This window comes from Erinaceus europaeus, chromosome 11 (genome assembly GCF_950295315.1).
Source record: "Erinaceus europaeus chromosome 11, mEriEur2.1, whole genome shotgun sequence".
NCBI lineage: Eukaryota > Metazoa > Chordata > Mammalia > Eulipotyphla > Erinaceidae > Erinaceus > Erinaceus europaeus.
This window is the reverse complement of record NC_080172.1, coordinates 118793426-118821254: the sequence shown is the minus strand read 5'-3', so window position 1 is coordinate 118821254 and position 27829 is coordinate 118793426. Positions and strand designations below refer to the sequence as shown.

The 27829-nt window shown below is 46.3% G+C and overlaps 2 protein-coding genes across 6 annotated transcripts in view; both read left to right on the top strand.

The window, feature by feature from the left end:
- LOC107523241 (phospholipase A2, membrane associated-like) overlaps nucleotides 1–11924 on the top strand; it is a 44165-nt gene extending 32241 nt beyond the window's left edge. Inside the window, exons 1-5 of one of the 5 annotated variants that reach the window (XM_016193275.2) lie at nucleotides 7837–8080; nucleotides 8717–8760; nucleotides 8959–9103; nucleotides 9314–9420; nucleotides 11497–11924. In XM_016193275.2, the coding sequence (XP_016048761.1) occupies nucleotides 8724–8760; nucleotides 8959–9103; nucleotides 9314–9420; nucleotides 11497–11663 (456 nt within the window). In that variant the 5' untranslated portion in view covers nucleotides 7837–8080; nucleotides 8717–8723 and the 3' untranslated portion in view covers nucleotides 11664–11924. Of the gene's footprint in view, nucleotides 1–7836; nucleotides 8081–8713; nucleotides 8761–8958; nucleotides 9104–9313; nucleotides 9421–11496 lie in introns of those variants that run through there. The other 4 variants (XM_060200937.1, XM_060200940.1, XM_060200938.1 and 1 more) reach the window with 4 other exon arrangements.
- An 11532-nt stretch (nucleotides 11925–23456) lies between these two features.
- On the top strand, nucleotides 23457–27240 carry LOC132541161 (phospholipase A2, membrane associated-like). Its single transcript, XM_060200947.1, has 4 exons — nucleotides 23457–23545; nucleotides 23746–23890; nucleotides 24103–24209; nucleotides 27046–27240. The coding sequence occupies exons 1-4, from the start codon at nucleotides 23509–23511 to the stop codon at nucleotides 27186–27188; spliced, it is 432 nt and encodes a 143-aa protein (XP_060056930.1). The 5' UTR covers nucleotides 23457–23508; the 3' UTR covers nucleotides 27189–27240.
- The last annotated feature ends 589 nt before the right edge of the window (nucleotides 27241–27829 follow it).

Here is a 27829-nt window from a genome sequence, read left to right as displayed (position 1 = left end):
TTTCCTTTCACGCTGCTGGTTTTTCATAGACTGATCCTGAGTAATTCATAGACTTTACAGACTGTTGCCTTGAGGACTATACAATGCCAAATAGCCTCTCTGTTGGATGGGTCATGCCCTCCCACCTCCCCCTCATTATGTACCCTTGCCCCTCCCCCCCAAGCAGGGAACATTCCTTTACACACCAATCCTTCCCTTCACTTCACACTGGCTTTTACTACTCCCCTACTTGTCCCTTCCTGTTTTGTTATATCATTTAGGTTTATGCCCAAAATGTTTCTGCTCCATGATAGTCTTTTACTGACTTTGGACCATCTTATGCTATTACTAGATAGAAAGATAGAAAAGATGTAGAGATATTGTGAGGAGATGGTTGAGCAGGCTGCACTTAAACATATGAGATGAGTCCCTCCAGGTAAGTCTCTCTCTCTAAAGAGGGGTTGAGCACAGGAGGAGGCATAAATCTCACAAGGTTGGCAGCCATTTAAGCCTTCCCTCCTCCACAGAAATTCCTACATCTTCCCACCTGAGCACGGCACTCTTTAATAACATTTAAGCCTGCTCCGTTCCATTTTTCTTTATTGTGTCCATTTAGATATAAAGGGAAAGGAGGAGATGACGCTGAGGAATTATTCTGATGCAGTCTCCACCTCCAGGTTTTACCACGCCCTGCGAAATCCTAGCAGTGCCCCCTTCAACCAATCCTGGCCCCACACGTCACCCCTGGTTGTTGCCCAATAAAAGCCCCCTCACCCCCACTCATTCTCTCTGGGCTCTTGGCTCCCCCTCTTTCTCTCTCGGCTCCTTTGGCTCTCTCTCAGATCTCTCTCTCTTCTCTCGCCCCATGGTCAGGTAGTGGGGACGGCCATTGTCGGCTGACTCCACGTGGCCTGAGCCACCCCCCCCATCCTATAATAAAGATTTGTGTACCCCACTTGCTCTGGACTTCCTCTCTCTTCTCCGCAGTGCAGCCCGACACCTGACCACAACAACAACACTTGACACGGTATCAGCTTCACAGGAAGTTCAGCACAGCTGGACTCTCCACACCAAACTGAAACCATCTTGCCTTTTGCCATGTATAGGGCTTTGGATTAAGCTCTGTGTGGTCTTAATAATATTTACCTATGGCCACACTCAGAGTCTGAATAATAACAAAAATAATGACAAAACCTGTACTGCACTCTGTAGGTTGATCATAATGGAACAAGCAATACCAGCAATGCAAACTTTCTCATGAGACTCCAAGATGAAGAAATGTTTTCCCCTTTATCTACACCACCTCCTTTAGTATTCCCCCTAAAATACAGAGAAAGATTGGTGGTTCCTGCAGTGGAGGGGCCACCTTACATAGTATAATGAATTAATGGAAAGTTATGGTACCTGCCTAGATACAATGGGCCTTTTAATCTACCACCCACCACTATGCTCCCACTTCCTTATGCAGGAATAGTATACAAGAACCTAGGTCATACAGTGAGCATACACAGAATATGGATTCCATCTAGAGAGTTCAACTTCATGGAAAGGCTGGCCAAGTTAGCACTACCTTGGTGCCTTCTCAGTAAGGAACAAAACAAAACTCCTTGATCAAACAATGGAACTGATTTTATTAAAAATTGCCTGCTCAATTTGTTTAAGGCCACCTAGAAACATAACAAGCTTGAATTTTCTTTAAACCACAGCTCTGATCCATAGGGGCAAGAGAATGGCATAAACATACAGGTGGAATATTAATCTTAATCAATAGGACATCTGCCTAGCCCACAGGTACAGGAATAACAAAAGACATAGAAACTGTGATGTGATCTCAGAACAAGAGCAGTTGGTTTCAGTTTAACGGCTGTAGCAGCTATAACGGCTGTAACAAGGAACTGTTAGTTTCAATGTAAAAGTCTCTAACAAGTAACAGTTGGTTTAAGTGTAATAGTCTCTAAGAAGTAACAGTTTTTAATCTCTACATTCTAATCTCCACAATTTTCTTATCTTTGGTTACTTCTGACTGATTTGGAGTTTCTTCTTCTTGATTCATTGTGGTAGCAGTTTTATTTGTTCTTGATTTAATCATTTTTTTATTGATGTGTTTTTAAATTTTCTGTTCTGTCATTCTTCAGTTGTTGTGTTTTGAGTACAAGCCACACTATACTAAATACCTTTATGACAAATGCAGTCATCATCCTCAGAAATTACAACAATAGTAACTGAAGCAAGGATTGATGCAGTTTAACTGATACCAATTAGCCAAACAACACCTTGTCAAATAAAAATAACAACCAAATCCAAATGAAAGAGAAACAGAAAGAAAAAAAGGGAAAACAAGAGTAGACAATTATTCAAATCTATTGTACACTGTAAATTCTAGGAATAGCAAGAAGAGAAGGGAAAGTAGAGAAGAGAGATACAAATAGAGAGTCCACTCTGAGTGAGATTTCTTCCCCAAAATAATTCATAAACGAATATCAGTGAATTCAGAAAGCAGGAGGAAGGAAGAAAAGAAGACAAGAACAAGAAAAAAAAGAGCAGTAAAATGAAAGAGCTTTCTTTTTTTCAACTAGCTGGAGGAGAGAAAAAGGGAAGAGTGGATGGAGGAGGCAGAGTGAAACAAGTTCCTATCACAGTGGATAAAACACCCAGTCAACTAGCAATAACAATAATAAAACAATAACAGTTCATTTTGGTCAACCTAAAGAAGGAGGGGGAAAAGGGGTCACACACATATATAATAGTAATAACAAAATAGAATAGAATAAAAAACCCTAGTAGTCAGTCTGCACCTTGGACAGCTCCAGATTGGCTCAGGCAGCCTGAGCAAAGACAGTCAGTTGTAAGAAGTATCCAAAAAGTAAATCAAAACAAACAAAAACCTCCAGGTAGTCTTTCCCAGGAAGGGTTGAGGCTCTGATTGGTCAGATATTTTGTCACAAGCTCTAGCCATGTAGAGAGAGAGAGAGAGAGAGAGAGAGAGAGAGAGAGAGAAGGAGATTAAAAAGGGAAAGGATTGGAATGGCCCACCTGGTGAGCCAGGAATCTTGGTAAAGAAAAAAATTCAGTGGGAAGCCTGCTAGGAGAGTCTCTCCAGCCCCTGAGATCTGGTTCTGAGGTGTGGGGGAGGGATGAGATTCAGAAATAATCAAAAGATTTCCATTCTTTTTCCTCCATTTTCTAACCCAAGAGTGAACTATAGAACCCCTCCTTGGTGTCACACTTAGGACCCCATATTCACCCTCCTGCTGACCCCTCACAGAATGGGAGAAGATCTCCACATGCCATACATCAGACAAGGTACTAATAACTGAAATATACAAAGAGCTCAGCAAAATTAGCAACAAAAATGCAAATGATCCCATCCAAAAATAGGCAGAGGATATGAACAAAACATTCACTACAGAGGAGATCCAAAAGGCTAAAAAATACATGAAAAATTGCTCCAGGTCACTGATTGTTAGAGAAATGCAAATAAAGACAACACTGATATACCACCTTATGCCTGTGAGAATGGCATACATCAAAAAGGACAGCAGAAACAAATGCTGGAGAGGCTGTGGGGACAGAGGAACCCATCTTGCACTGCTGGTGGGAATGTAAATTGGTCTAACCTCTGTGGAGAACACTCACAAGGCTAGACACAGACCTTCCATATGACCCAGTAATTCATCTCCTGGGGATATACCCCAAGGACTACATAACACCCAACCAAAAAGATATGTGTGCACCTATGTTCATAGCAGCACAATTCATAATAACTAAAACCTGGAAGCAACCTTGGTGCCCAACAACAGATGAGTGGCGGAGAAATTTGTGGTATATATACACAATGGAATACTATGCAGCTATTACTAACAATGAACCCACCTTCTCTGACCCATCTTGGACAGAGCTAGAAGGAATTATGTTAAGTGAGCTAAGTCAGAAAGATAAAGATGAGTATGGGATGATCCCACTCATTAACAGAAGTTGAGAAAGAAGAACAGAAAGGGAAACTAAAAGCAGGAATTGACTAAATTTGGAGTAGGGCACCAAAGTAAAAACCCAGGGTGGAGGGTGAAGGTGAGGGTGGATGTTCAGTTTCATGGGGTGGTGGGGAGGTGATGGGACACAGTATTTTGGTGGTGGTAATGATGTTTATAATAATTTGTAGCCATATAAATCACTATTTAAGTAATATGAGAGGGGAAAACTGATTGAATCTCATGCTAGGCTAGCTTCGCAGGCAGGAGAGAGAGATGACCAGGGACTCATGGCTGAGTGGTACACAGTTCAGTCTTTATTCATGTGGAACAGTGCAATCTAAGCTATCTCTAATCACAATCCTGTCCTTATATATCCTGAGGCGGAAGTGTCAGGTCCAAAGAGGATGTGCATAGGATAAGGAGTGGGGAGAAGGAAAAAGTGTGCAAAATAGTGAGGATTAAACCAATGCCCTGGAGGCATGGTTGTGCTTAGTGAGCAGTGGTTTATGTAAATAGAATACAGTGTTAAGCAGGGGGGGATTAAACCAATGAAACAGAAAGGGTCTTAGAAGCAGAATTTAGAAGCATACCAACAATATCTCAAACTTTTAAAAGCACAGACTGAGTCTTTCTAATACATAGGCTGAGTCTTTGATATGTTAAAAATTTAGTCCAGGGAGAACAGACTATATAGCTATATGCAAATAGTGTCAAAGGAGTCAAATTATGGTGACATTGTGTATGATACAGCAAATCCTAACAAAGGGATTTTTCAAAGTTAACCCAATTGCCAAACAATGTGATTATACCAATAACTATTCTCTTCTTAAACCATAAGACAGCAGGAACCTCCCACTTCCTCTGTAGAGCCTATATTCTCCCAGTCCTGGAACCTCTGGGGTGGGGCTCACTTCCCTGCATGCTTCTCTCAAATCAGACCAAATGATATTGCATCCGTCGATCCCAACCTAATCAATGCAATGTGTACCATCTCAGGATGCTTCACTTCAGACTGTGACCAGAGACATCAGGCATGGAATGTCAACCCTTCAGCCTCATTACTAGGGTGAGACCTTTCCTTGCATAGTATTCTATAATTCCATTCCAAGAGGTTCACTTCCTAATAAAGTTCCAAAATCTAGATATAGACCAGGTCCCATGAGAAAGAGCATATGTTCACATGTATCCATAAACTAGGGAAAAATATATACCTGAAAGCAAAAATACACAATAGTCTGCAGTGAGTCAGTATCAAGTTCATAATGAAATAGTGTCTACTTAAACTTAGATACCCTCCTCACCCACTTCCTATTACAGTTCTCTCACTCACTCCAAAGCAAACCTTAGCAAAGCAAGGACTGCAAAAGCTGAATAAGGGCAAGAGGCTGGCATACTTTAACAATGACTCTTTAGTCACTATAAGGCTACCCCTTCAGCTTGGGCCCTATTCAGGGAATCCTGAGATTCCCAAATAGACTTCATCAGTCTAGTACTCAAATAAATCCTTCTCTCTTTCCATTGTTACTGGTCATTTCTATCAGGAACAACAAAATAAACCCCCCTGTTGTCCCCCATAGGACCTTGCCATCAAATTGGATAAACAACGGTAGAGAATGTTCCATCCTTCAAAGGGAGGCTAGACAACATACTCTATGCTATACCTGAGGAAGATGGGTACTAATATTGGGGAAGCTTGGAATGTTCCTACTCATGAACATAGAATGAGAGCTCAGATCTACAGGGATGCAGAGGTCACACAGGCTCCTAAGCTAATTAAGGGCCCCAGGTACTAATATTGGGGAAGCTTGGAATGTTCCTACTCATGAACATAGAATGAGAGCTCAGATCTACAGGGATGCAGAGGTCACACAGGCTCCTAAGCTAATTAAGGGCCCCAGATCACATCAAATCTGTGGTGTTTACAGTCAACAATATTTATACCCCTTTCCCATATTAGGGAGCTACTCTCTTCCCTGATCCAGCTTTCTGGTTCTTTTTCCAGTCATGACACCATCTCCCCAGACAATAACTTAGATCAACTGGCATATAAGATTTCAGGCTCAGAGGCAAAAAGAAAAGGGAAAAAATAACTAGTATAGCCACAGACCCTTTGGAATGTAACTAATATATGCCTACTAGCCATCTACAAAATGGAGGACCCCCTGCCAACTCTTTATCTGCACTATTCCAGCCCTTAGGTCCATGATTGGTCAACAATTTGTTTGGCTTTGTATCTTAACTCTTTTAAGCCACCAGGTTCCAGATGCCAGCATGACGCCGACCAGACTTCCCTAGACAGACAACCCCACCAATGTGTCCTTGAGCTCAGCTTCGCCAAATCCCTTCCCCGTGAGGGAAAGAGACAGGCTGGGAGTATGGATCAACCAGTCAACACCCATGTTCAGAGGGGTAGCAATTACAGAAGCCAGACCTTCCACCTTCTGCATCCCATAATGACCTTGGGTCCATACTCCCAGAGGGATAAAGAATGGGAAATTTATCAGGGGAGGGAATGGGATACAGAGTTCTGGTGGTGGGAATTGTGCAAAGTTATACCCCTCTTATCCTTTGGTTTTGTCAGTGTTTCCTTTTTATAAATAATTATTTTTTTTTTAAAAGAAGGAATAGAAGAGAAAAAAGAGAGAACAAGGAGTGGAAGAAGCTAAGAATGTATCTGAGGAATTTTCCTAAGAGTATATGTCTTTATAATTCTTGCTTGAGTTTGATATCTAAAATGGGGGTGGAGCAGAAATACTGCCTGGGAAATGTTGTCAGAGTGGAGGTAGGATTAGGGCAGAAAGTTGCTCAGAGACTTAACAGAAATATGTAAATACAATTAACTGTTATCCACAATGCTATAACCCATGGCCTATATCTATTATATTTAGCACTGGAGCCTGTACAACATCGGAGTCCCTGCCAGACTAAGCCTGCAGTCCACGGTCACAGCTGCCAACATTTTATTTTATTTTTTTAAATAATTTATTTCTTTATTGGGGAATTAATGTTTTACATTCAACAGTAAATACAATAGTTTGTACATGCATAACATTCCCCAGATTCCCATTTAACAATACAACCCCCACTATGTCATTCATCATCTTTTATGGACCTGTATTCTCCCCATCCACCCACCCACCCCAGAGTCTTTTACTTTGGTGTAATACTGCCAACATTTTAGGTTGCACACAGTTCACAACCAGTTTTCCATAAGTGGTGGAGTAGACTGACCCAACATCCCATCATAGAGTGGGCTGTCCCTACCACTGCTGCTCCACAGAGAGGGCAAGGTCCTGGAAAGGCCCACAAGAGAGGTTATGATGACGTTCCTGATGTAAGTGACAAGTGATGGTGGAGAGAGGGGTGTGTTAGAGGCCTCAGGTATATTACCTATGGGAAAATCCAAAGGTTCCACCATGTCTAGGACTCAGAGTGAGAAAAACAATTTGCTTTCTGAAATAGAGCTAATGTGATAACATACCCAAGACTGCAGGAGAAAGAGTGGTAGATCAGAGGACAGTTCCTCAGCTGTGTCTCCAAGGAGATGAGTCCTGGGGTGAGGAGGAGGCAGGGCTGTGCACAGAGGAGGCCAGGCAGGTCAGCTCTGCCTTTGCCCAGGGCCAGACACTCTCAGGGAAAGGGGAGGAGGAGGAGAATCACAACATAAACTTCCAACTGTTTCCCAGATGCCACATGTCGCATCTCCAAGAGCCTCCCTGCCTCCCTCAGTCCATGGTCCCAACACTGGGCAGAGCAGCCCACGGCCCACAGCATCATGGGGGCCTGGCCTCTCCTGGGAGCAGCATCCAGGAAATGAAGGTTGGTCCCTCCCAGAGCTGCTTCGGGGAATGACTATGTCCGGAGCCAGGCCCAAAGAAAGATTACACAACAGGACCAGTTTTGGGTAGCAACTAAGGGCAGCAGGTTTCCTGCCTCACCTCTGGCTAGTGGTGATTAGGGACACTGAAGGGATTACCCAGGGCCACTGGCAGGCCAAAGGCTGTCCATCACAGACCACACCCCACGACTTCACAAAACCCAGCAAGTCTCAGCTCCCTGAGGAGCAGTTATTTAAGGAGTCGGACTGTAAGAAGGAAAGACTGGAGGCATCGTCTCAGCATTCTCTGAAGGTTTGTGTCCAGAATTGACACTTTTTGTGTTCATATAACTTCCTATGCTTTGAAAACAGAGAGAGAGGAAAAGAAAGAGAGAGTGTGTATGTATGGGTGTGGGGGGGCTTGCTTGTTCTGACAAGGTTGCACTCATGTGATCTGCTTTTACCAGGAGTGAAGTATGCACTGGGGATTGAACTCAAGAGTGTGTCTGCAGGCATATATCTGGGCATGTGTATATGTGTCAGGTCTTTTACAGTTTTTCAAAGAAGGCTGCTGGGTGACATCTGAAAAAAAAAAAATACAGGGGTGACAGCTCAGAGGTGACTTTTCCACACATAATTGCAATGTGGGAACAAGCAAGAGTTGTCAAGAGGTAGATCAACAAATTTCTAAAATCAGTATTTCCAAATCTGGGAAAGGACCAGTTTGAAAAAGCTCTGGCTTGGGGTGGTCCAGGGGGTCTCCACGGGCTGTCGCCTTGTGTTCTCTGTGTGAGATGAGGGGGTCACCTGCACACAGTCTGGGGGTGGGGCTCCTGCCTGCCTGTTCCCTGGAGTCTCCTGAGGGACAGCAGGACACAGAGCAGATGCCATCTCCATCTCCACCTGGGAGAGGAGTCAGGCTAACCAGCATGTGATTCTCCTCCAGAAGGCTCAGCATGAAGGTCTTGCTGTTGGCAGCGATCTCAGCCTTTGGTAAGAACAGGCCCTGCCCTAGGGTGCAGGGGGCAGCCCATGGAAAGAAACAGGCCTTCATCAGGACCTTCCTGTCTGTTGTGGCTGCAGGCCTTTCTCCTGCAGGAAGAGTCCTCTGTGGGAGGGGGCAGGAGAGACTATGGAAGTTATGAGGGACTCAGTCCCCCTCACCCTCATCATGGGACAATTTCCTGCCAGGTCTGCTGAGGGCCGATGGGGCCTTGTGGAATTTTGAAGAAATGATCTGGAAGATAACTGGAAAGGAAGCAGCATCTGCTTATGGCTTCTATGGCTGCCACTGTGGCTGGGGAGGAAGAGGAGCCCCCCTGGATGCAACAGACTGGTAAGGCCCTGGCCGCCCTTGCCAGTGCTCATGCGGACCCTGCAGGACTGAGCACAGCACTGATCCCAGGAGGGCCCAGAAGAAAGGCTGCAAGCATGGGGGAGACTCTACTCTAGGTCATGTCACAGACACAGGGTCACTTCCTAGAGCCAAGGGGAAGAACTTGTGACCTCAGGTTGATGGGAATCCTGATAGGGGCTATGCCAACAGGTGCTGTGCTATTCATGACTGCTGTTATGATCGTCTGGAAAAACTTGGATGCTGGCCCAAACTTCAAGACTATGATGCTGAATACTTTGATAAATATATCATCTGTGGTAAGGATGAGTTCCCCTGATGCCCTGTTTCCCCGTCTGTGTGTAGAGTCCAGTGTAGTGGACAATGTGCTGAGACAGAGAGAGAGACAGAAGACAGTGGTCTCACATGCTCTTAGCTAAGTTGGAACTGAAAATCTGTATATATATGGCCTGGAGAGTTAGCATGATAACCACAGAAAAATTCTGAGGCTCCAGGTTACATGTCCATCACAATAATAAGACACAACTGAGCGGGCCTTGGTTCTGGCTCTTTCTTAATAAAGATATATTTCTGAACAGACAGTACAAATAATATATAAATAAAGACTAAGGAATCCAGTCTCATATGTAGTACATATTGTGCCTAAATGGGGGGGATGGTAAAAATGTTATGGAAGGAGACTCATAGCTGTGAACTAAAGCCAGAGCTAAGCAGTGCTCTGTAAAAAAAAAAAAAAAAAAAAAAAAAAAGGTTATCAGCCAGGAAATAAGAAGAGAGGGATCTTCACAGGGCCTTAGTTCAAGGCACTTCCTGAAGGTCATGAAGTCTAAGTTTTGGAAGCTTCCCTAGGACAGGAGAGGAGGGGAGAGCAGTTGAAGGTTGTTTTCAGACAGGACATGCTGGCTTCACCAGCGGGAGAGACAGCCATCCAGGAACTGCAAGGAAACAGAAGTGCACAAGGAACTGAGCAGAGGGGAAGTTGTCAAGGGAAGCAGAGCCTAGGGATGTTGGAGGAGTGTAGACTGTGCCTATGGAGGGGCCCGACATTCCTCCTTTAGCGGTGAAGCCGAAGCCACGAACCACTCAGACTGGAGGACCTCACCCAGGTCACGGGGCAGATTGTTAACACAGAGGGAAGGGAGTAGGGGGAAGCTTTTAGCAACCCAAAGACTGATGGGGCTTATTAATTCAAGTTGGACCAAATTCTAGCAGGGTAGCTGTGAGGAGAGCAGTCATGGAGTCCTGATGCCTGTGAGGTCAACCACCCCAGCTGGGCAGCGCTTGTCTCAGCATGGAAGAGGGATGGCTAAGGAACATGTGACTGTGTGAGATGGAAAACTGAGGAATTCCCCCAGGAGGAGGGGTTCAGGAGAGGGGATATGAGGTGACGGACTGAACTAACCCCATGGGAAATCCCGAGGACACTCTGAAACACCCAGTGGGTGGAACCTCACAACATAAGGGAGGGGTCTGGAAGGGGTTGTAGGGCTCAAAGTGCTCAAGCTTCTGATCTGTAAAGTTCTGCACTGAAGACCTAGGAAAGGTCATCATATAAGGAGGAATGGAAGAGTGGAGGAGTTATGGGAAGGGATCTGACAGGCTGCTCAGGGTGCCCCAAGAGCCAGCCCCACACTGGAAAGCCTGGGCTCACAGGCTCCTCTCAGTGGGCCATGTGTCTTCAGCAGCTTCAGTGAAAGAAACAGGATGTGGCACCAGCTGATGTGGGGTGGAAGGGAGATCTCTCACTGAGAGGAGGCAGAAATGTGGCCCCAGAAGTGGGGTCCAGGGCCTCAGGCCTGTCCTCAGACAGCAGACTTCAGCAGCCCTCTGCTCTGCCATGTTGGCAGTAGCTGTATTGTGGTACCCAAGCTGAGGCAGCGTCACCCAGTATGGAGCTCAGAGTTACACATGCTGCCCCATGGACATGTCTCTGCCTGGAGAAAGGATACAAGTCACTACCAGAGCTTTCCAGTACATTCCACTGAGGAGCTCACTGACAATGTCAATTCACACAAGCTTCAGAGATCAGTCAGTGCAAAGAGAATGGTATGGCTGTCATAATCTGCACAATAATGACATGTCCCCTGGACTGAGGGCCTTCGTCCATGAACATAAGTTAGCAAGGCAACAACAGTGCTCTTACAATGAACTCCATGCTTAGCTGCTACTGTCCTCAGAAGCAGGGTCTCAGATTCCTGAAAGCGCAGAATATGTCATCATTCAACAGAACTACCTAGACTGAGGTGTTGGGATAGGGTTGCCTACCACAGAAGCTTCTGGAAGTCAGAGGTATTTGTTGACCACTGGGATCCCACAAGAAGCCATATATAATTAACAATTTCCCCACCCTCTTGTTCCTTCTCTTACAATTTCAGGGAACCAAGATGACTGTGAGACTCAAGTCTGTGAATGCGATAGAGCTGTGGCCTACTGCTTTGCAAGAAATCAGAAAACTTACAATACGAAATATCTATTCTATGGCAAGAGGAAATGCCATGGAAAGTCCCCAAAGTGCTCAGAGCTCAACTATCATCGCATTTGACTGGGTTAGCTAAACTTGCACCCCCATCCCATGCCCCCGCCCCTACCCTGAGATGAAGAACAAACCCCCCTCTGCTCAGAGTCCCTTCTAGCTCCAGATAGGAGCCTGCAACCTAGGGCAGGTGTATCTGATCTCCCCCTTTCTCCTAAGCAGCAGGAAATTTCCCCATTCCCACTCTTCTTAACCAAGTCCTACTCTCTCCTTAGAATGTAGAAGCAGCATTCCTTGGATTGTCTTCTCAATAAAGCAGCTTTAACTGGCTTGGTGTCTCTTCCCAATGTCTCAGCTCCTTGTGAATCATCCTATTAGCCCAAAATTCAGTTTTATCATATGCAAGACCATTCTATTATACATATATATATATGCATACATACATGCTTACAAACATGCACACATCATACATGCCTAGAAGCTACCTGAAAATTAAGTATCAAGTTGAGAACTGAGTCTGTTGGTAATGAGGATGGTGATGGTGGTAATTACGATTTCCCTCCTCATTCTTCTCTGCATGGGGCTCAAGTCCACACATTTCTAGTTGAAAAATGGAAAAGTCTTCCCACAGTGTTTCTGTGATCACTACCTGCTACATGAAGGGTTTGGTGTGGTATGTTTACCCCAGGAAATAGAATTCCTCCATGGTTTTGTCCTTGTGAAAGTCCTGGGAAAGATTTCACTAAATTTGTGAAGCATAGATGGTGTGGATTTCACAACCAACATTGTCAGAGACAAATAAAAGCCTCATCAAGGGCCTGGGAAAGATATGACTAAATTTGGGGAGCAGAGATGGTGTTTATTTCATACTCAACATTGTCAGAGACAAATACAAGCCACATCAAGGGCCTGGAATTCGAATACACCCCCCTCTCCGCCACCTCTGGTCATGTCTGTCAGGAACAGCACAGTGGAACTTCCTGTGGGCCTTCACAGGGCATTGCACTCAGTGTCGATCAACAATGCTAGGGGCTGCTCCACTTTCTGGAGGGAGGCTGAGTCAACATATTCTGCCACTTGGGGAAGACATGTCCTGAAACAAGGACAGCCTAGAATGTTCCCAGCTGTGACCATGGACTTTGAGCTCAGACTGACAGGGATGCAGAGTTTACACAGGTTCCTGTGCTGAATATGGGCCCCAGATCAGATGAGTGGGGTTTATAGTTAACAGTATTTATATGCCTTTCCCATATTTGGGAGCCACTCTCTCCCCTGATACAGCTTTCTACTCCTATTTCCAACTCTGATGCCATCTAGCCAGACAACACCTTTATCTCACCTGCATGTTGGCTGTCAGGCTCAGGAAAAAATTAGTAAAGTCATGGACCCCTTGGAATGTACCTAAAATTGACATACTAGCTTTTTCCTTAATGGAGACCCCAAGTCTCATCTAATATATTCTTCCCTTTAGGTTCCTCACTGATTACTAAAGAACTTGTTCTGTGTTGGGCAGTACGCCAGCTCCCCTTTGCTCCATTGCTTAAGGCTGTGGTCTATTCCTCAAGATGATGTCTGGCTGGCTCTTAAAGATGAGCTCTCAGTACCCAACCTTCTTCCAGCATACACTGACTTCCCCAATAAGTAGCATCATGTGCTGAATGACTCTCTACATGTAACACATTTTATATGCCAAGTGTTTTCCTGTTCACCAAGCCAGGAAGGTCTTATCTTCTCATTAGCACTGCTTTCCTTTCTTTATTAAAATTACTTCAAGGTCTGAGTAATAGCCCAGCTAATAGGGTATGTGTTTTTCCATGCATGCTGCCTGGATCCCACCCCAGCCTGGCTCCACATGGAAGAGTCATCACATTGCTAGTCTGCTCTAACACTATTATGTCCTTCTGCTTCTCTCTCTCTCTCTCTCTGCTGGGCTAGATTCACAGGTGAGAGAGAGAGAGAGAGAGATGACCAGGAACTCATGGATGAGTGTGAATGCAATTCAATATTTACTGATCAGAAAAGAATATGCATTTATAATTTCCAGGAAGGAAATGTCAGGGTGGGAAAAAGGAAGTGACTAGGAGAGGGGGCAGAGCAAAAAGAGAGTGCGAACCAGTGGGGATTAAATGGTGGAAAACAGGATGTGACTAGGAGAGGGGGCAGAGCAAAAAGAGAGTGAGAACCAATGAGTATTAAACCAATGGGGATCTAACCAGTGGGGATTAAACCAATGCCCTTCAGGCAGGACGGGTCTCAGGTAAAACAGTGATTATGTAAATAGAACACAGCATTAAGCAATGGAGCAGGGGGGAGCTGGCATACTGCCCAACAGTTCTGCTTCATATCTTAATGCTTTTTAAGCCACCAAATTGCAGGTGCTACCATGAGGCTAACATGAATTCCCTGGGCAGAGAATCTCAACAATTAGTCCTGGAACCACACAACTGCAGAGTCCTGCCCCACTAGGGAAAAACAGAAACATGCTGGGAGTGTGGATCTACCTGCCGACACCCATGTCCAGTAGAGAATCAATTACAGAAGCCAGAACACACAGCTTCTGCTCTCCATAAGAATTATGATGCAAATTCCCAGAGAGGTAAATAACAGAAAAGCTCCAATGGAGGGGAGGGGATATGGAACTCTGGTGGTGGGAACTGTGTGGAATTGTATCTCTCTTATTCAACAATCTTGTCCATAATTATTAAATCAATCAATAAAAATAGATTTAAAAGCCTCATCTCTTTCCTTGCACAAGAAAAGCCCTGTGAATGGTATTACAGATATGTTGGAGGGAAGTGAAAGAAAAAGAAAGAACTCCTCTTGCTGAAGATTTTATCTTTCCTGGAAAAGCCTCTTCACTGGGAAAATTATTTTCTCTGAGATTCCATTTCCTGAGTAGAGACATCTTAGACCTTTGTGGCCAGAGTCCTAGAATTCTGAGCATCCCAGAGCCCAGCTCCTCCTCTGGACCGTGATCTGCTGCCAGTGTCTGAAATTTCCTGTCTGGTGACCTTTATCACTTCCAAGATCTTGTAGGTGTCTCCCCAGCTGTATCTTTGTGAGTAAGTGAGATTGAGTCACATGAAATAGGAAGTGATGGTCAGGCCATGGCGCTCAGGTTGAACAGAGAGCTTACAATGTGCGAGGATCCAGGTTCAAGCCCTGGTGCCCACCTGCAGCAGGGAAAGCTCACAAGTAGAGCAGCTGTACCACAGGTTTCTCTCCCTCTTCTATTTCCTCCTTCACTCTTGATTTCTCTGTATTTATCCAATAAAGAACAAGGACATTAAAAATTGAAAAGGAGAAAATGAAATAGAGAACTGATGTGGATGAGGAAACATGAAGTGGGATGGTAGGAAGGAGGGGGTGAATTCATTCTGGCTGAAGAACAGCAGGGCAAGCAGGTCAAGGGACTCCTAGTCACCAGGAAGGGTCGCTACAAACCAAGGAAAACACATGATTGGATGGCTGCTTGATCAGCCCGAATCCTGATGTGTGAACAATGTACAGGGACAATGGCCACCCCCAAAACACTGACCAGAACAAACGGCAAAGGGCCAGAAAGGCCATCATGAAACATTGCCCAACCTCTCACTGATCACTGACCAACCCAACCTTTCTTTGCTCTGGTGTGGGAGAGGCAGCATAATGGTTATGCAAAAAGCCTCTCAAGCCTGAGGCTCCAATAGCCAACACTGGCCAGGGCTGACAGGCACTGTGGTAAAAGGAAAGAAAGAAGTAGACAAATTAATGAACAAATATAGAAACTTTATGACAAAGAAGAAAAGCTCTCCTTGAGATCTCTATATCACTCCTTTGGTAACTTATGTGTTTCTTTTTATGTAATTTATTGTATTATCTTTATTTATTCATTGGACAGCAGCAGCTAGAAATCAAGAGATGATAGTCAGGGAGAGAGACAGAGAGACACCTGCAGCCCTGATTCACCACTCACAAACCTTTCCCCATGCAGTTGGGGACTGAGGGCTAGGGACTGAAGCTGGGTCCTCCTGCATGGTCAGAGGTGAGCTCAGCCAGGTGTGCCACCACCCAGTCCCTCTATGTTTTCTGTGTTCAAGTCTTTTCTTAATCTTCCCTTCTGCTCCTCATCCTTAGACCCAGTGTGTGACCATGCACACACTTTCCTTTGCTTTCCTGCTCTTAAAATATGTTCTTAACCTATCTGAACAAGGCAGTGTCTGAGGCCCTTCCTCTGATCTGTCTGTTGGGAAAAGACAAGAGCACCACCTTCTGCAAGGAGTGTGAAAGAATGTCTACTGAAGTGCCAGGCTAGCGTTGCTGGTGTGTCTTTTGGGGCACATGCTGTCTGAGTTGGAGAGAACTCAACTGGAGCCAACCTCTGCTGCTCCTTATTCTGCAACGCAGGAGAGAGAAGAGACCAGGAACTCGAGGCAGGGCAAGAACGCAATGCAATCCCTTTATATATCAGAGACAATGCTTTTTATATCTTAGAAACCAGAAGTGGCAAATGGCTAGGAAATGGCTAGGAAATGGGGTGGAGAGAGGCAAAAGGCATGGTGGGAAGGGGGAACTGTCTTTATCAACTGTTGCAATGAGTTAACTGAATTAGCAACACCCTGAGGAGATAACGTGGTGGGGATCTTTTAGGCAAAACAATGATTATGTAAATAGACCACAGTGTCAGTAATGGAGCATGGAGGTGGGGGAGAAGGGGCTGGCTCTAAGGCCCGACATTGAAGAATCCAACATGTTAAAGAATTCTCTAATTACCAGGAGGCAAACACCGAGTCTTTAATTTCTGGACCTGTCTTGGAGGTACAACCAAGGGCTGCCTGTAAGTGTCAACATTCCAGTTTAAAATGAGGGGCTTACAGAAGTGGCTGGAGTTCAGTTGCTTTGCTAGGGCTGTAGACCCTGAGAGAGTGTCAGAAAGAAGTGAAAGCAAGTGAAACCCAGCATCACAGTCCTAGAGAGAGTGAGCAAGGTGCTGGCCTGGTTGCCTCCTCACCAGAATTCAGGGTGATGCTGCCCAGGCATCTCTCCAGCCTCACTAGAATCCTGGACAACTTCAACTTGAATTGACTCCTGCAAACACCCAGTGGGGATGTTTGGGTCCTGACACATCCCAGACTCATCTTCACATGGAGCTGTCCTGGTGGGTGTCTGTGTCCACATACTGGCTGCTTAACCTCATACAGCAGAGGGAAACCAGTGTCTCCCCACCTTTATTTATTTTTATTTGTGTGTTGTGTTTGTTACTCCTTATTTTCTTTTCTCACTGGGGAATTAATAGTTCACAGTATATATAGTGTTGGTACATGTGAAAATTTCTCAGTTTCAAAATAACTCTCATCCTCAGTCTAGTGTGTCCTCCTCCAACATCAGGCACCAGGACCCGAAAGCTCCCTGCCCCAGAGACCTTTACTTCGGTGCAATACACCGAACCCAGTCCATGTTCTGCTTTGTGTTTCCCTTTCTGATCTCAGTTCTCAACTTCTTTGTATGAGTGGGATCAAACCATATTCATCCTTCTCTTTCTGGATGATCTCAATTTACATAATTCCTTCAATCTCCATCCAAGGAGAAATGAAGAAGGTGAATGCACCATTTTTAATAGCTGTGTAGTATTCCATGCTGTATATAGACCAATGTTGGATAGTATACCAGCTCCCCTGGCTTAAAGCTTCTGTCTCTAATCCTGCTTAACTAAGCACCGGCATGCCTGCAGGGCATTGGTTTAATCCCACTTAAAACTGGTCTATTTACATAAACTACTGTTAACTAAGCACCACCCTCCCTCCAGGACATTGGTGGTTCAGTGGTAGAATTCTCGCCTGCTCTGCCCCCTCTATTAGTCACACCCTGTTTACACCCTACTTGGCTAGTATATATGCAAGTTGCTTTTTTGAGTAAAAACATTTGGAATTCCTTTCTGGCTCCGAGAGTTCCAGAGTGTATCTCCTGTGACATTAGCTTGGCATGAGTTCCTGATCCCTCTCCCACATAGCAGCCTAGATTGGCTCCAGTTGAGTTCTCTCCAACCCAGAGAGCACTTGCTCAGGAGGAAGCACCCTCAGGCTATCCTGGCAGACCACAACTTCCTCAGCCACTCATCTATTGGTGGGTACCTGGGTTGCTTCCAGGTTTGGGCTGTTACAAATTGTGCTGCTATGAACATCTGTGTACACAGATCTTTTTGGCTGGGTGTTCTTGAAACCAAAGATCAGCTTAAGTCTAGGTTATGGTCATACAAGGGATTGAACTAGGGACTGTGGAATCTCAGGCACAAAAGTCTGTTTACATACCTACCAGGGTATCTCTCCTACCCTCACATGTTCTTTTCAGCAGGTTTGCCTTCAGATGCAGAGATAGAGAGAGAGAGACAGAGACATAGACAGAGAGAGAGAGAAAGAGAGTAGGAGGGGGGCACGGCTCCACCATCTCTACCTTTGCTGCACTCACATGGTCCTGAGGAAGGAAGCCAGAGCCTCTCTCATGAAAAATGCTTTCTCAACTCCTGAGACACAGCCCTGCCCCTCACCTTACCACATTTTTTTTTGCCTCTAGGATTATCACTGGGGCTGAGGGCCTGCACTATGAATCAACTGCTCCTAGTGGCCATCTTTGCATTTGTTTTTGCCCTTGTTATAGTTGTTATTGTTTAATTTTTTATTTATAAAAAGCAAACATTGACTAAACCATAGGATAAGAGGGGCACAACTTCACACAATTCCCACCACCAGACCTCAGTATCCCTTCCCCTCCCCTGATAGCTTTCCTATTCTTTTTTTATTTATTTTTTTGGGGGGGTAGCTTTCCTATTCTTTAAGCCGCTGGTAGTATGGACAAAAGGTCACTGTGGGATACAGAAGGTGGAGGGTCTGGCTTCTGTAATTGCTTGATCACTGAACATGGACATTGACAAGTCAATTGATACTCCCAGTCTGCCTCTATCTTTCCCTAGTGGGGCGGGGCTCTGGGGAAGCAGAGCTCCAGAACACATGGGTGGGGTTGTCTGTCCAGGGAAGTTTGGTTGACATCATGTTAACATCTGGAACCTGGTGGCTGAAAAGAGAGTTAAAAGATAAAGCCAAACAAATTATTGACCAATCATTGACCTAAAGGCTGGAATAGGGCAGATGAAGAGTTGGAGGAGGGGCTCCATTTTGTAGATAGCTAGTCAGTATATTTCAGTTATATTCCAACGGGCCTGTGGCTACACTAGGTTTTTTTTTTTTTTTCCTTTTTCTATTTTCCCTTGAGCGTGAAATCTGATATGCCAGTGGATCCAAGTTATTGTCTGGGGAGATGATGTCATGGCTGGAAAAAGGACCAGAAATATGGATCAGGGAAGAGAGTAGCTCCCAAATATGGGAAAGAGGTATAAATACTGTTGACTGTAGACCCCATGGATTTGAGGTGATGGTGTCGACCTGAGTACCCTCTTATTTACCCTCCTGCTGACAGCCCAGTATCCTACCCTATCCAGAGAATCCCAGGTCACAAGCTGCTGCTTGCTTGAACTCACACCAGCTTCTGCTTCCAAGTCACCATCTTGGCCCCGCCCCCTTCAGTTATTGTTATTATAGCTGTTGTTATTGTTGTTGGACAGGACAGAGAAATCAAGAGAGGAGGGGACAACAGAGAGGAGAGAAAGATACCTGCAGACCTGTTTCACCGCTTGTGAAGCGACTCCCCTGAAGGTCGATGGGGGGGTCAAACCTGGATCTTTACACTGGCCCTTGTGCTTTGTAACATGTGTGTGTGACTTGCTGCACTATGCTCAGGCCTCATCTTCCCACTTTTTAAAGGTGTCAACAAACTGAGAAATAAACATGAGGAGGGGAAAGACAAAGTTATCCAGGGCCTTGGGGTCTTCATTTTAAAGACACAGAGTCAGGAGGAGCATGAGCCCTGCCCCCTGCATCACTCTGGGGCCTCTCATCCTGACAGACTTCACAGGATTGTGTGTTTGAGCAGCTGCTCTCCGTGCTCAGCAGCCCAGTAAAAAGCAGTGACCTGTGTGCAGCCGTAACTCTGCATTTGCCGTGTTCCCGGCATGTTTGCTGTCACAGCACTTATTAAACCCTGTCCGCTGGACACCTGTGTCAACTGCTCTCTGGAGCCTTTAGGCCTCTGACTGCCACTCAGGCTCCGGCAAGACCCCACCTCGGCTTGTCTGCTCATCCCAAAGGGGACGCCTGTGATCTTGGATGCTGCCCCCTGGTGACTCTGCCTTCATGACCCAGAGTCCCCGTGTCCTAGCGGAGGCCACACCTGAGACCCTGGGAGTTCATATTCAGCACAGGGCTGTGACAGGGCACAGTGTATCTTCAGATGAAGCCTGCTGACGGCTTTCAGGCAGCAGGGAGGAGGCTGTACTGCCTCCACTACAAAACCATGATCAGAGCATCAAAAAAGTGCAGTCTTTTTTTTTCATTTTCTTAGTGATTTAATAATGATTAACAAGACTGTAAGATAACAGCTGTACAATTCCACGCTGTTCCCCCCACCAGATTTCTATATCTCATCCCCTCCATTGGAAGATTCCCTGTCTTTTGTCCCTCTGGGAGTAGGAACCAAAATTCCAAAACCAGAAGGTGGTAGTTCTGGCATCTGTAATTGCTTCTTAACTGTGAATGGACATTGGCAGGTGGAGCAATACACCCAGCCTTTCTGTCTTTCCCTTGTGTGGTAGGGCTTTGGAGAGGTGAGGTCCAGGACATATTGGTGAGGTCATCTCTCCAGCAAAGTGAGGACAGCAAAGTCCTGGCTACTTTGGAAACTTGGTGGCTAAAGGTGGTAAGATACAAAACAGGACAGATTGGTCAATAAACAGAAACCCAAATGGAGGAATGCATTTAGGGTTCTTCATGTGGGAAGAAGCTAGGAAGTCTATTTTAGGAATGTTCCAAAGGAACCATGAGTTTAGTTATTTTTACCTGAGCCTGACAGCTAACATGCAAATGGACTAAAAATTTAGTCTGGGAAGATGGTGGCAGAGTTGAGAATAGGGCAGAGAGTAGCCCCTGAACTTTAAGAAAATATATAAAGGTCATTCAGAGTTTACCCTATGATCTGACCCAGGGCTGAGGTCTACTCATATTTAGCACAGGAGCCTGTGTGACCTCAATTCCCTATCACTCTGAGCTCACAGTCCATAGTCACAGCTTGAATATTACAGACTGCACTCATGTCAGGACCCATCTTCCTAAAGGGGCAGAGCAGGCTGACCAGCTTCCCTTTAGAGAGTGAGGAGTCCCCACCATTGTTGCTCTGCAGTAAAGATAGGTCCTGGAGAGGCCCACAGGAGGGCTTGTGCTGATGTTCCTTATGGAAATGGCCAGTGAGGGCAGAGAGAGGGGTCTGTTACAAGTTAGGCCCATCATGTCTGTGTGGAAATCCAAGGATTCCCTAAAAAGCCCTAGATGATAGGGTGACAAAACAAGACAATTCTATCTTATCCTCACACTAAGATCTGTGAGACCAGTGGGCCTCTGCAGAGTAGGCCATAGTCACCCTGTGACTCAGAACCCAGTGCTTGGCTCTAGGAACTCCGTGAGGGAAGAGTAGACAGGGCTGCTTGCAGGTTTTCTCTCTCCTCCTTGCATCTGCTGAAACCCCCTGCAGGGGTTCTCACTCTCTGCCCCCCTCTCTTATCCCTTGAAGTAGGTCTGGGGGGTGGAAGGGGTAGAGTCAGCTGCACAGGCAAGGCTGTTCAGTGCCTTGGAACTGAGACTGGAAAGGGGCAATATAAATATATCTAAAACAGAATTCCAAGTTTCCTGCAACATGAAGACCACAGTCTTATCTGCAGTCCACTTACATTTATATTCTTAATGATTAAATCATTGACTCTACATTATACCTTACACTTTTCACCCAGCCACTCACAGATGCTACCCTGATGTCAACCTGACTTCCCTGGGCAGACAATATCACCCCTGTGTCCTGGAGTCTCACCTCCCCACAGCCCTACCCCAGTAGGGAAAATCAGAAACGGGCTGGGAGTGTGGATTCAATGCCAACACCCATGTCCAGCAGAGAAGAAGCTGGAGAAGCCAGACCTTCTACCATCTGCACCCATAAAGATTCTGGTCCAGACTCCCAGAGGGATAAAGAATAGGGAAGCTTCCAGTGGAGGGGAGGGGACAGGGAACTCTGGTTGTAGAAATTACATGGACTTGTACCACTGTTATCCCACAATCATGTTAAAGATTATTAAGTCACTATAAAATAAACTTTAAAAGACAGAGGGAGGTGTGTTTTTTCACTTTTTAAAGAGCTTTGCTATGACTGATCACAGTCACACAGTCCTTGAGGCTGCAGGGGAAAGAGCGGTAGATCAGAGGATATTTCCTCAGCTGTGTTTCCAAGTAGGTGAGGCCTGGGATGAGGAGGAGGCAGGGCTGTGCACAGAGGAGACCAGGCAGGTCAGCTCTGTCTTTGCCCAGGGCCAGACACTCTCAGGGGAAGGAGAGGAGGAGGAGAATCACAACATGAAATTCCCTCCCACTTCCCAAATGCCACATGTCCCAGCATAGAGACTCCCGGCCTCCATCAGTCTGTGGCCCCAACACCGTGCAGAGCAGCCCACAGCCCACAGCAGCATGGGGGCCTGGCCTATCCTGGGAGCAACATCCAGGAGATGTAGGGTGGTCACTCCCAGAGATGCTTCAGGGAATGACTGTCAAGATCCAGGCCAAAAGAAAGATTACACAACAGGACCAGTTTTTGATAGCAATTAACAGCAAACAGGGTTTCCTGCCTCACCTCTGGCCATTGGTGATTAGGGACACTGAAGGGATTACCCAGGGCCACTGGCAGGCCAAAGGCTGTCCATCACAGACCACACCCCACGACTTCACAAAACCCAGCAAGTCTCAGCTCCCCATAGGAGCAGTTATTTAAGGACTCGGACTGCAAGTAAAGAGGGAAGGACTGGAGGCATCGTCTCAGCATTCTCTGAAGGTTTGTGCCCAGAATTTATACCTTTGTTTGTGCATATGACTTCCTAGACTTATGTAAAGAGAGAGAGAGAGAGAGAGAGAGAGAGAGAGAGAGAGATTGAGAGGGAGCCTGATTGTGCAGACAAGGTTGCAAGTGTGTGGTACTGCTTTTAGAAGTGGTCGTCTACATGTTAAGCTTTGAAGTCTATGCTGGTTGTTGAACTTGAGTGTTTTCAAGCTAACAGAACTTCAAGAGCATATTGAACTCTTCAGAACAACTCTATGCATGTGTATATGTGTCAGGACTTGCAAAGATATTGAAAGAAGGTGGTTGTGTGCTTTTGAGAAAAAATATTAGGGATCAGAATTAATGCTACTTAATTATTTTTATTTACTACTTAATTATTTTTATTTACTTATTATTGGATAGGGAAATTAAGAGAGAAGGAGGATATACAGAGGAGAGAGACAGAGAGACACATAGCCTACTGCTTCACCACTCAGGAAGCTTCCCACCAGCAGGTTTGGACCAGGGATGTGAACCTGCATCCTTATGAACTGTAATGTCTGCACGCGAGCAGGTGCACCAGGCCTGGCTACCATTTTTCTATTTGTTTGTTGTGTGAATAATTTTTTCACACATGACTGCAATGTGGGGACAAGCAAGAGCTGTCAAGTGGTAGATCACCCCAAATCTGAGAAAGGGCCAATTTGAAAAATTTCTGGGTTGGGGTGGTCCAGGATGAGTCCCAGGTTGTCTGTCTCCTGCCCGCGAAGCTAGGCCGGCAGGTCTCCACGGGCTCTTGCCTTGTGTCCTCTGTTTGAGTTGAGGGGGTCAGCTCCACACAGTCTGGGGGTGGGGCTCCTGCCTACCTGTGCCCTGGAGTCTCCTGAGGGACAGCAGGACAGAGAGCAGATATAATCTCCACCTAGGAAGGGAGTCAGGCTAACCAGAGTGTGATTTTCCACCCAGAAGGCTCGGCATGAAGGTCTTGCTGTTGGCAGCGATCATGGCCTTTGGTAAGAGCAGACCCTGCCCTGGGGTGCCGGGGGTAGCCCATGGAAAGAAACAAGCCTTCATCAGGGCCTTCCTGTCTGCTGTGGCTGCAGGCCTTTCTCCTGCAGGAAGAGTCCCCTGGGGGAGGGGGTGGCAGAGAGACAAAGGGAGCTACAGGAGGATCTGTTCCCCTCACCCTCATCATGGGACAATTTCCTCCCAGGTCTGCTGGGGACTGATGGGGCTAAGTGGAATTTGGACAGAATGATCTTGAAGGCAGTTGGAAGGGAAGCTGCCTCTGCTTTTGGTGACTATGGCTGCAACTGTGGCTACAGACAAAAAGGAGCTCCAGTGGATGCTACAGACAGGTGAGGCCCCCAGTACTCCCTCCGCTGTGTTCATATGGACCCTGCAGGCCTGAAGACAGCAAAGACCCCAGGAAGGCCCAGCAAAAGGGCTTCAGGTATGAAGGAGACTCTGGTATAGGTCATGTCACAGACAAAGGGTGATTCCCTAGAGCCAAGGGGAAGACTCTGTGACCAAAGGTTGATGGCAATCCTGACAGGAGATGTGCCAACAGGTGCTGTGCTGCACATAACTGTTGCTATCGCCGTGCAGCGAATGTTGGATGCAAGACCAAGGAAACATTATACAAGATTGACTACCACTGGAAAGATATCAAATGTTGTAAGCACAACTCCTCCGATTATATCTTCTTCTCTGTGTGTGGATGCCCACTGGGGTGGGCACTGTACTGAGACAGAGAGAGAAAGAGAGAAGAAAGGAGATCCTCTATAGGACATGCTCTTAGTGAGAGGAAGTCACCACAGTTCCAGTGTGGAATGGGAAGAGAGCATGATGACCCAAGAAGGCTCCCATGCCTGAGTATTGGGTACAGAACCACCATAAGTCAGTGCTGAACAGGAGTTGGGTGTCTATCTCATTCAAATTGAAGTAAGGGAAATACTATGGAAATAATAAATATTTTGTGGGAAAGGACTCAGGCCCTCAACCAGAGACATGACACTAAAGTGGTAAACACGGGGAAGGAAGGAAAGAGGTATCCTCTCCTGGCCTCAGACCAAGGTGCTTCCTGAGTCTCAGGACATATACCCTCAGAAGCTTCCCTAGGAGAGGAGGAGAGGGCAGCTGAAGATTGTTTTCAGACAGGACATGCTGGCTTCACCAGCAGGAGAGACAGGAACTGCAAGGAAACAGAAGTGCACAAAGAACTGGGCAGAGAGGAGGCTGCCAAGGAAAGCAGAGCCCAGGGATGCTGGAGGAGTGTAGAATGTGCCCAGGGAGGGGCCTGACATTCCTCGTTTAGAGGTGAAGCAGTGAACCACCCAGACTGGAGGACCTCACCCAGGTCACAGGGCGGATGGTCAGCACAGAGGGAAGACAGCAGGGAGAAGCTTTTAGAAACCCAAAGACTGATGGGGCTTATTAATTCAAGTTGGACCAAATTCTATCAGGGTAGCGGTGAGGATAGCAGTCATGGAGTCCTGATGCCTGTGAGGTCAACCACCCCAACTGGGCAGCACTTGTCTCAGTGTGGATGAGGGGTGGCTGAGGAACACGTGACATTGAGGAATGGATAACTGAGGAATTCCCCAGGAGGAGGGGTGCAGGAGAGGGGATATTAGGGGAAGGACTGAACTGACCACATAGGAAAGCCTGAGAACAGTCTGAAACACCCAGTGGGATAGGACCTGGCAACATAAGAGGGGTCTGGACGGGGCTGTGAGGCTCAAAGTGCTCAGGCTCCTGATGTGTAAGGGTCTGCACTGAATACCTAGGAGAGGTTGTCAGAGAAGGAAAGGAGAAGGAGGAGCGGAAGAGTGGAGCAGTGCTGGGAAGGAATCTGAAAGGCTGCTCAGGGTGCCCCAAGAGCCAGCCCCACACTGGAAAGCCTGGGCTCACAGGGCTCCTCTCAGAGGGCCATGTGTGTCTTCAGCAGCTTTAGTGAAAGAAACATGACGTTCCACCAGCTGGGGAACTCTCACTGTAGGCTGGTAGGTCTCTCACTGAAAGAAGGGAGAAAAGGGGCCCCTGAACTGGGGGAAAGGGTCTTGGGCCTGTCCTCAGAGACCAGACATCGGCCACCCTCTGGGGCTCTACTGCTGGAGCTAATGTGGGGTGGCTTTCCTGGCTAGCTCAAGGGTTTAGAGATACAGAAATGAGACACCGGGAATCTTCTGATACAAACACTCGTTTTATTTGAGGGTATGCTTGGGTTTATACAGAAAGTTAAACAAAGAACATTTTTCAAATACGTCAGAAATTACAGGTTTCTTGAAAGTCAGCTTGCCCCTATGGTAGGGGGCTGGTATGTCAGGAATTGATGCGATACATAAAGGTCAAGACAATTATTCACCATGATGCAGGCAAGTTATTTATCAAAGGCATTTGAGAGAAGCATAGGGGATAAACCAGTAAGGTGAGATAGAGAGAAGATAAACAAGGCGTGATGTAAATCATAGATATCAAAAAAAATAAGGAAATAGAAGTGTTGGCGTTTCTCTTTCCGGGGTTTGAGGTGTATGACAGAGAGTGTTCTCCTTTACGATCAAAAGGTGAAGTGGATGTGTGAACTTTGAGTGACTATGTGAACTTTGGGTGAACCTTAAACCTGGTAGCCATGTGGTCTGCTAGCAGGGAGAAACTAAGTGGGAGAGGCCTGTAGGATTTCTGTGAGCTTGAGAGTCTAACAAGGAGAAACTGAGTCTGGGAGACTTTTCCTCTTGGCTAATCTCTATAACGAGAGAGGCTAACAAGAGGAGTGTCTTTACAGACCTCCTTCCAAGAATGGGAGAGCTTCCCTAAGCTCTACCAAGATTTCACATGGTCCTACAACCTGCCATGTTGGCAGTAGCTTTATTGTGGTACCCAAGCTGAGGCAGCACCACCCAGTACGGGGCTCATAGTTACACATGCTGCCACAAGGACATATCTCTGCCTGGAGAAAAGATACAAGGCATTGCCAGAGCTTTCCAGTACATTCCAATCGGGAGCTCACTGGCAACCTCAATTCACACACGCATCAGAGATCAGTCACACAAAGAGAATGGTATGGCTGTGATGATCTGCACAGTAATGACATGTCCCCTGGACCCAAGACGAAGAGACTTTGCCCATGAACATGAAGAGGGATAAGTCAGTCAAGAAATATGAAGGAAGGCAGTAAGATGGGTGGTGCTGTCAGAGACTGAATCACCTCCCCAATGGCCCCACAGGAAGTCTAACCTAGTTCCCTGGTATTAACGGAGAGGGCAAGGCTCTCAGGAAGGATTCCCATGGCTTAGCTGCTACTGTCCTCAGGGAACAGGGTTCCAGAGGTCTGAAGGCACAGAGTATGTCTCCATGCAACAGAACAATCTAGATTGAGAAACTGGGACATGGGATTGCCCCACCATAGAAGATCCTGGAGGTCAGAGGTGTGTCATGCTTCCAGGGTTCCCAAAAGAAGCCATATAAAAATTAACAACTTCCCCATCTCGGGTTCCTTCTCTTACAATTTCAGCACCTCAAGACTACTGTCCAGCTCAAGTTTGTGAATGTGATAAAGCTTTGGCCCACTGTTTCGCAGTACATAAAAGTTCTTACAATAGGAAATATCAATACTATAGTGAAAGGAACTGCCGTGGAGTGTCCCCAAAGTGCTGAGAGCCCATGGACACTCAACCTTCAACAACTCCTGCTGAGTTTTTTTCTCTTGCACGCCCATCCCATGCCACAGCCCCTGTCCTGTAGTGAATAACACCCCTTTTCTGCTCAGAGTCCCTTCTAGCTCCGGTGAGGAGCCTGCAGACCAGTGCAGGTGTGTCTGATTTCTGCCCCACTTGCTCTTAGGCAGCAGGAAATTCCTCCAGTCCAACTCTTCTGCACCAAGTCCTAATCTCCTTAGAATGTAGGAGCTGCATTCCTTTCATACTCTTCTCAATAAAGCAACTGACTGGAACACTGTGTCTGACTGTGTGTAGCAGGGGCATCACACCCCTGCCTCCATCAACTGCTAGAAAGAGGGAATAAATGATACAGGAATTAGATGGGAAGGGACTAAGAGGGATGGTGCTGTCAGAGTCTGAGTCAACTCCCCAATGGCCCCACCGGAAGTCTAGCCTAGTTCCCTGGTCTAAGTGGAGAGGCTTGGGCACCAGATATGTGGACTTGTTGGAGAAACTGAAGAGGCCAGGGAGAGGTGAGGGGAATAGTTCAGAGTTAGAGCTCTCAACCTCAAAACAGGCCAGGAATACAAAGCCTGGATTGGCAGGTCTCTCCCCATCACCACTGTCATTACAAGAGAC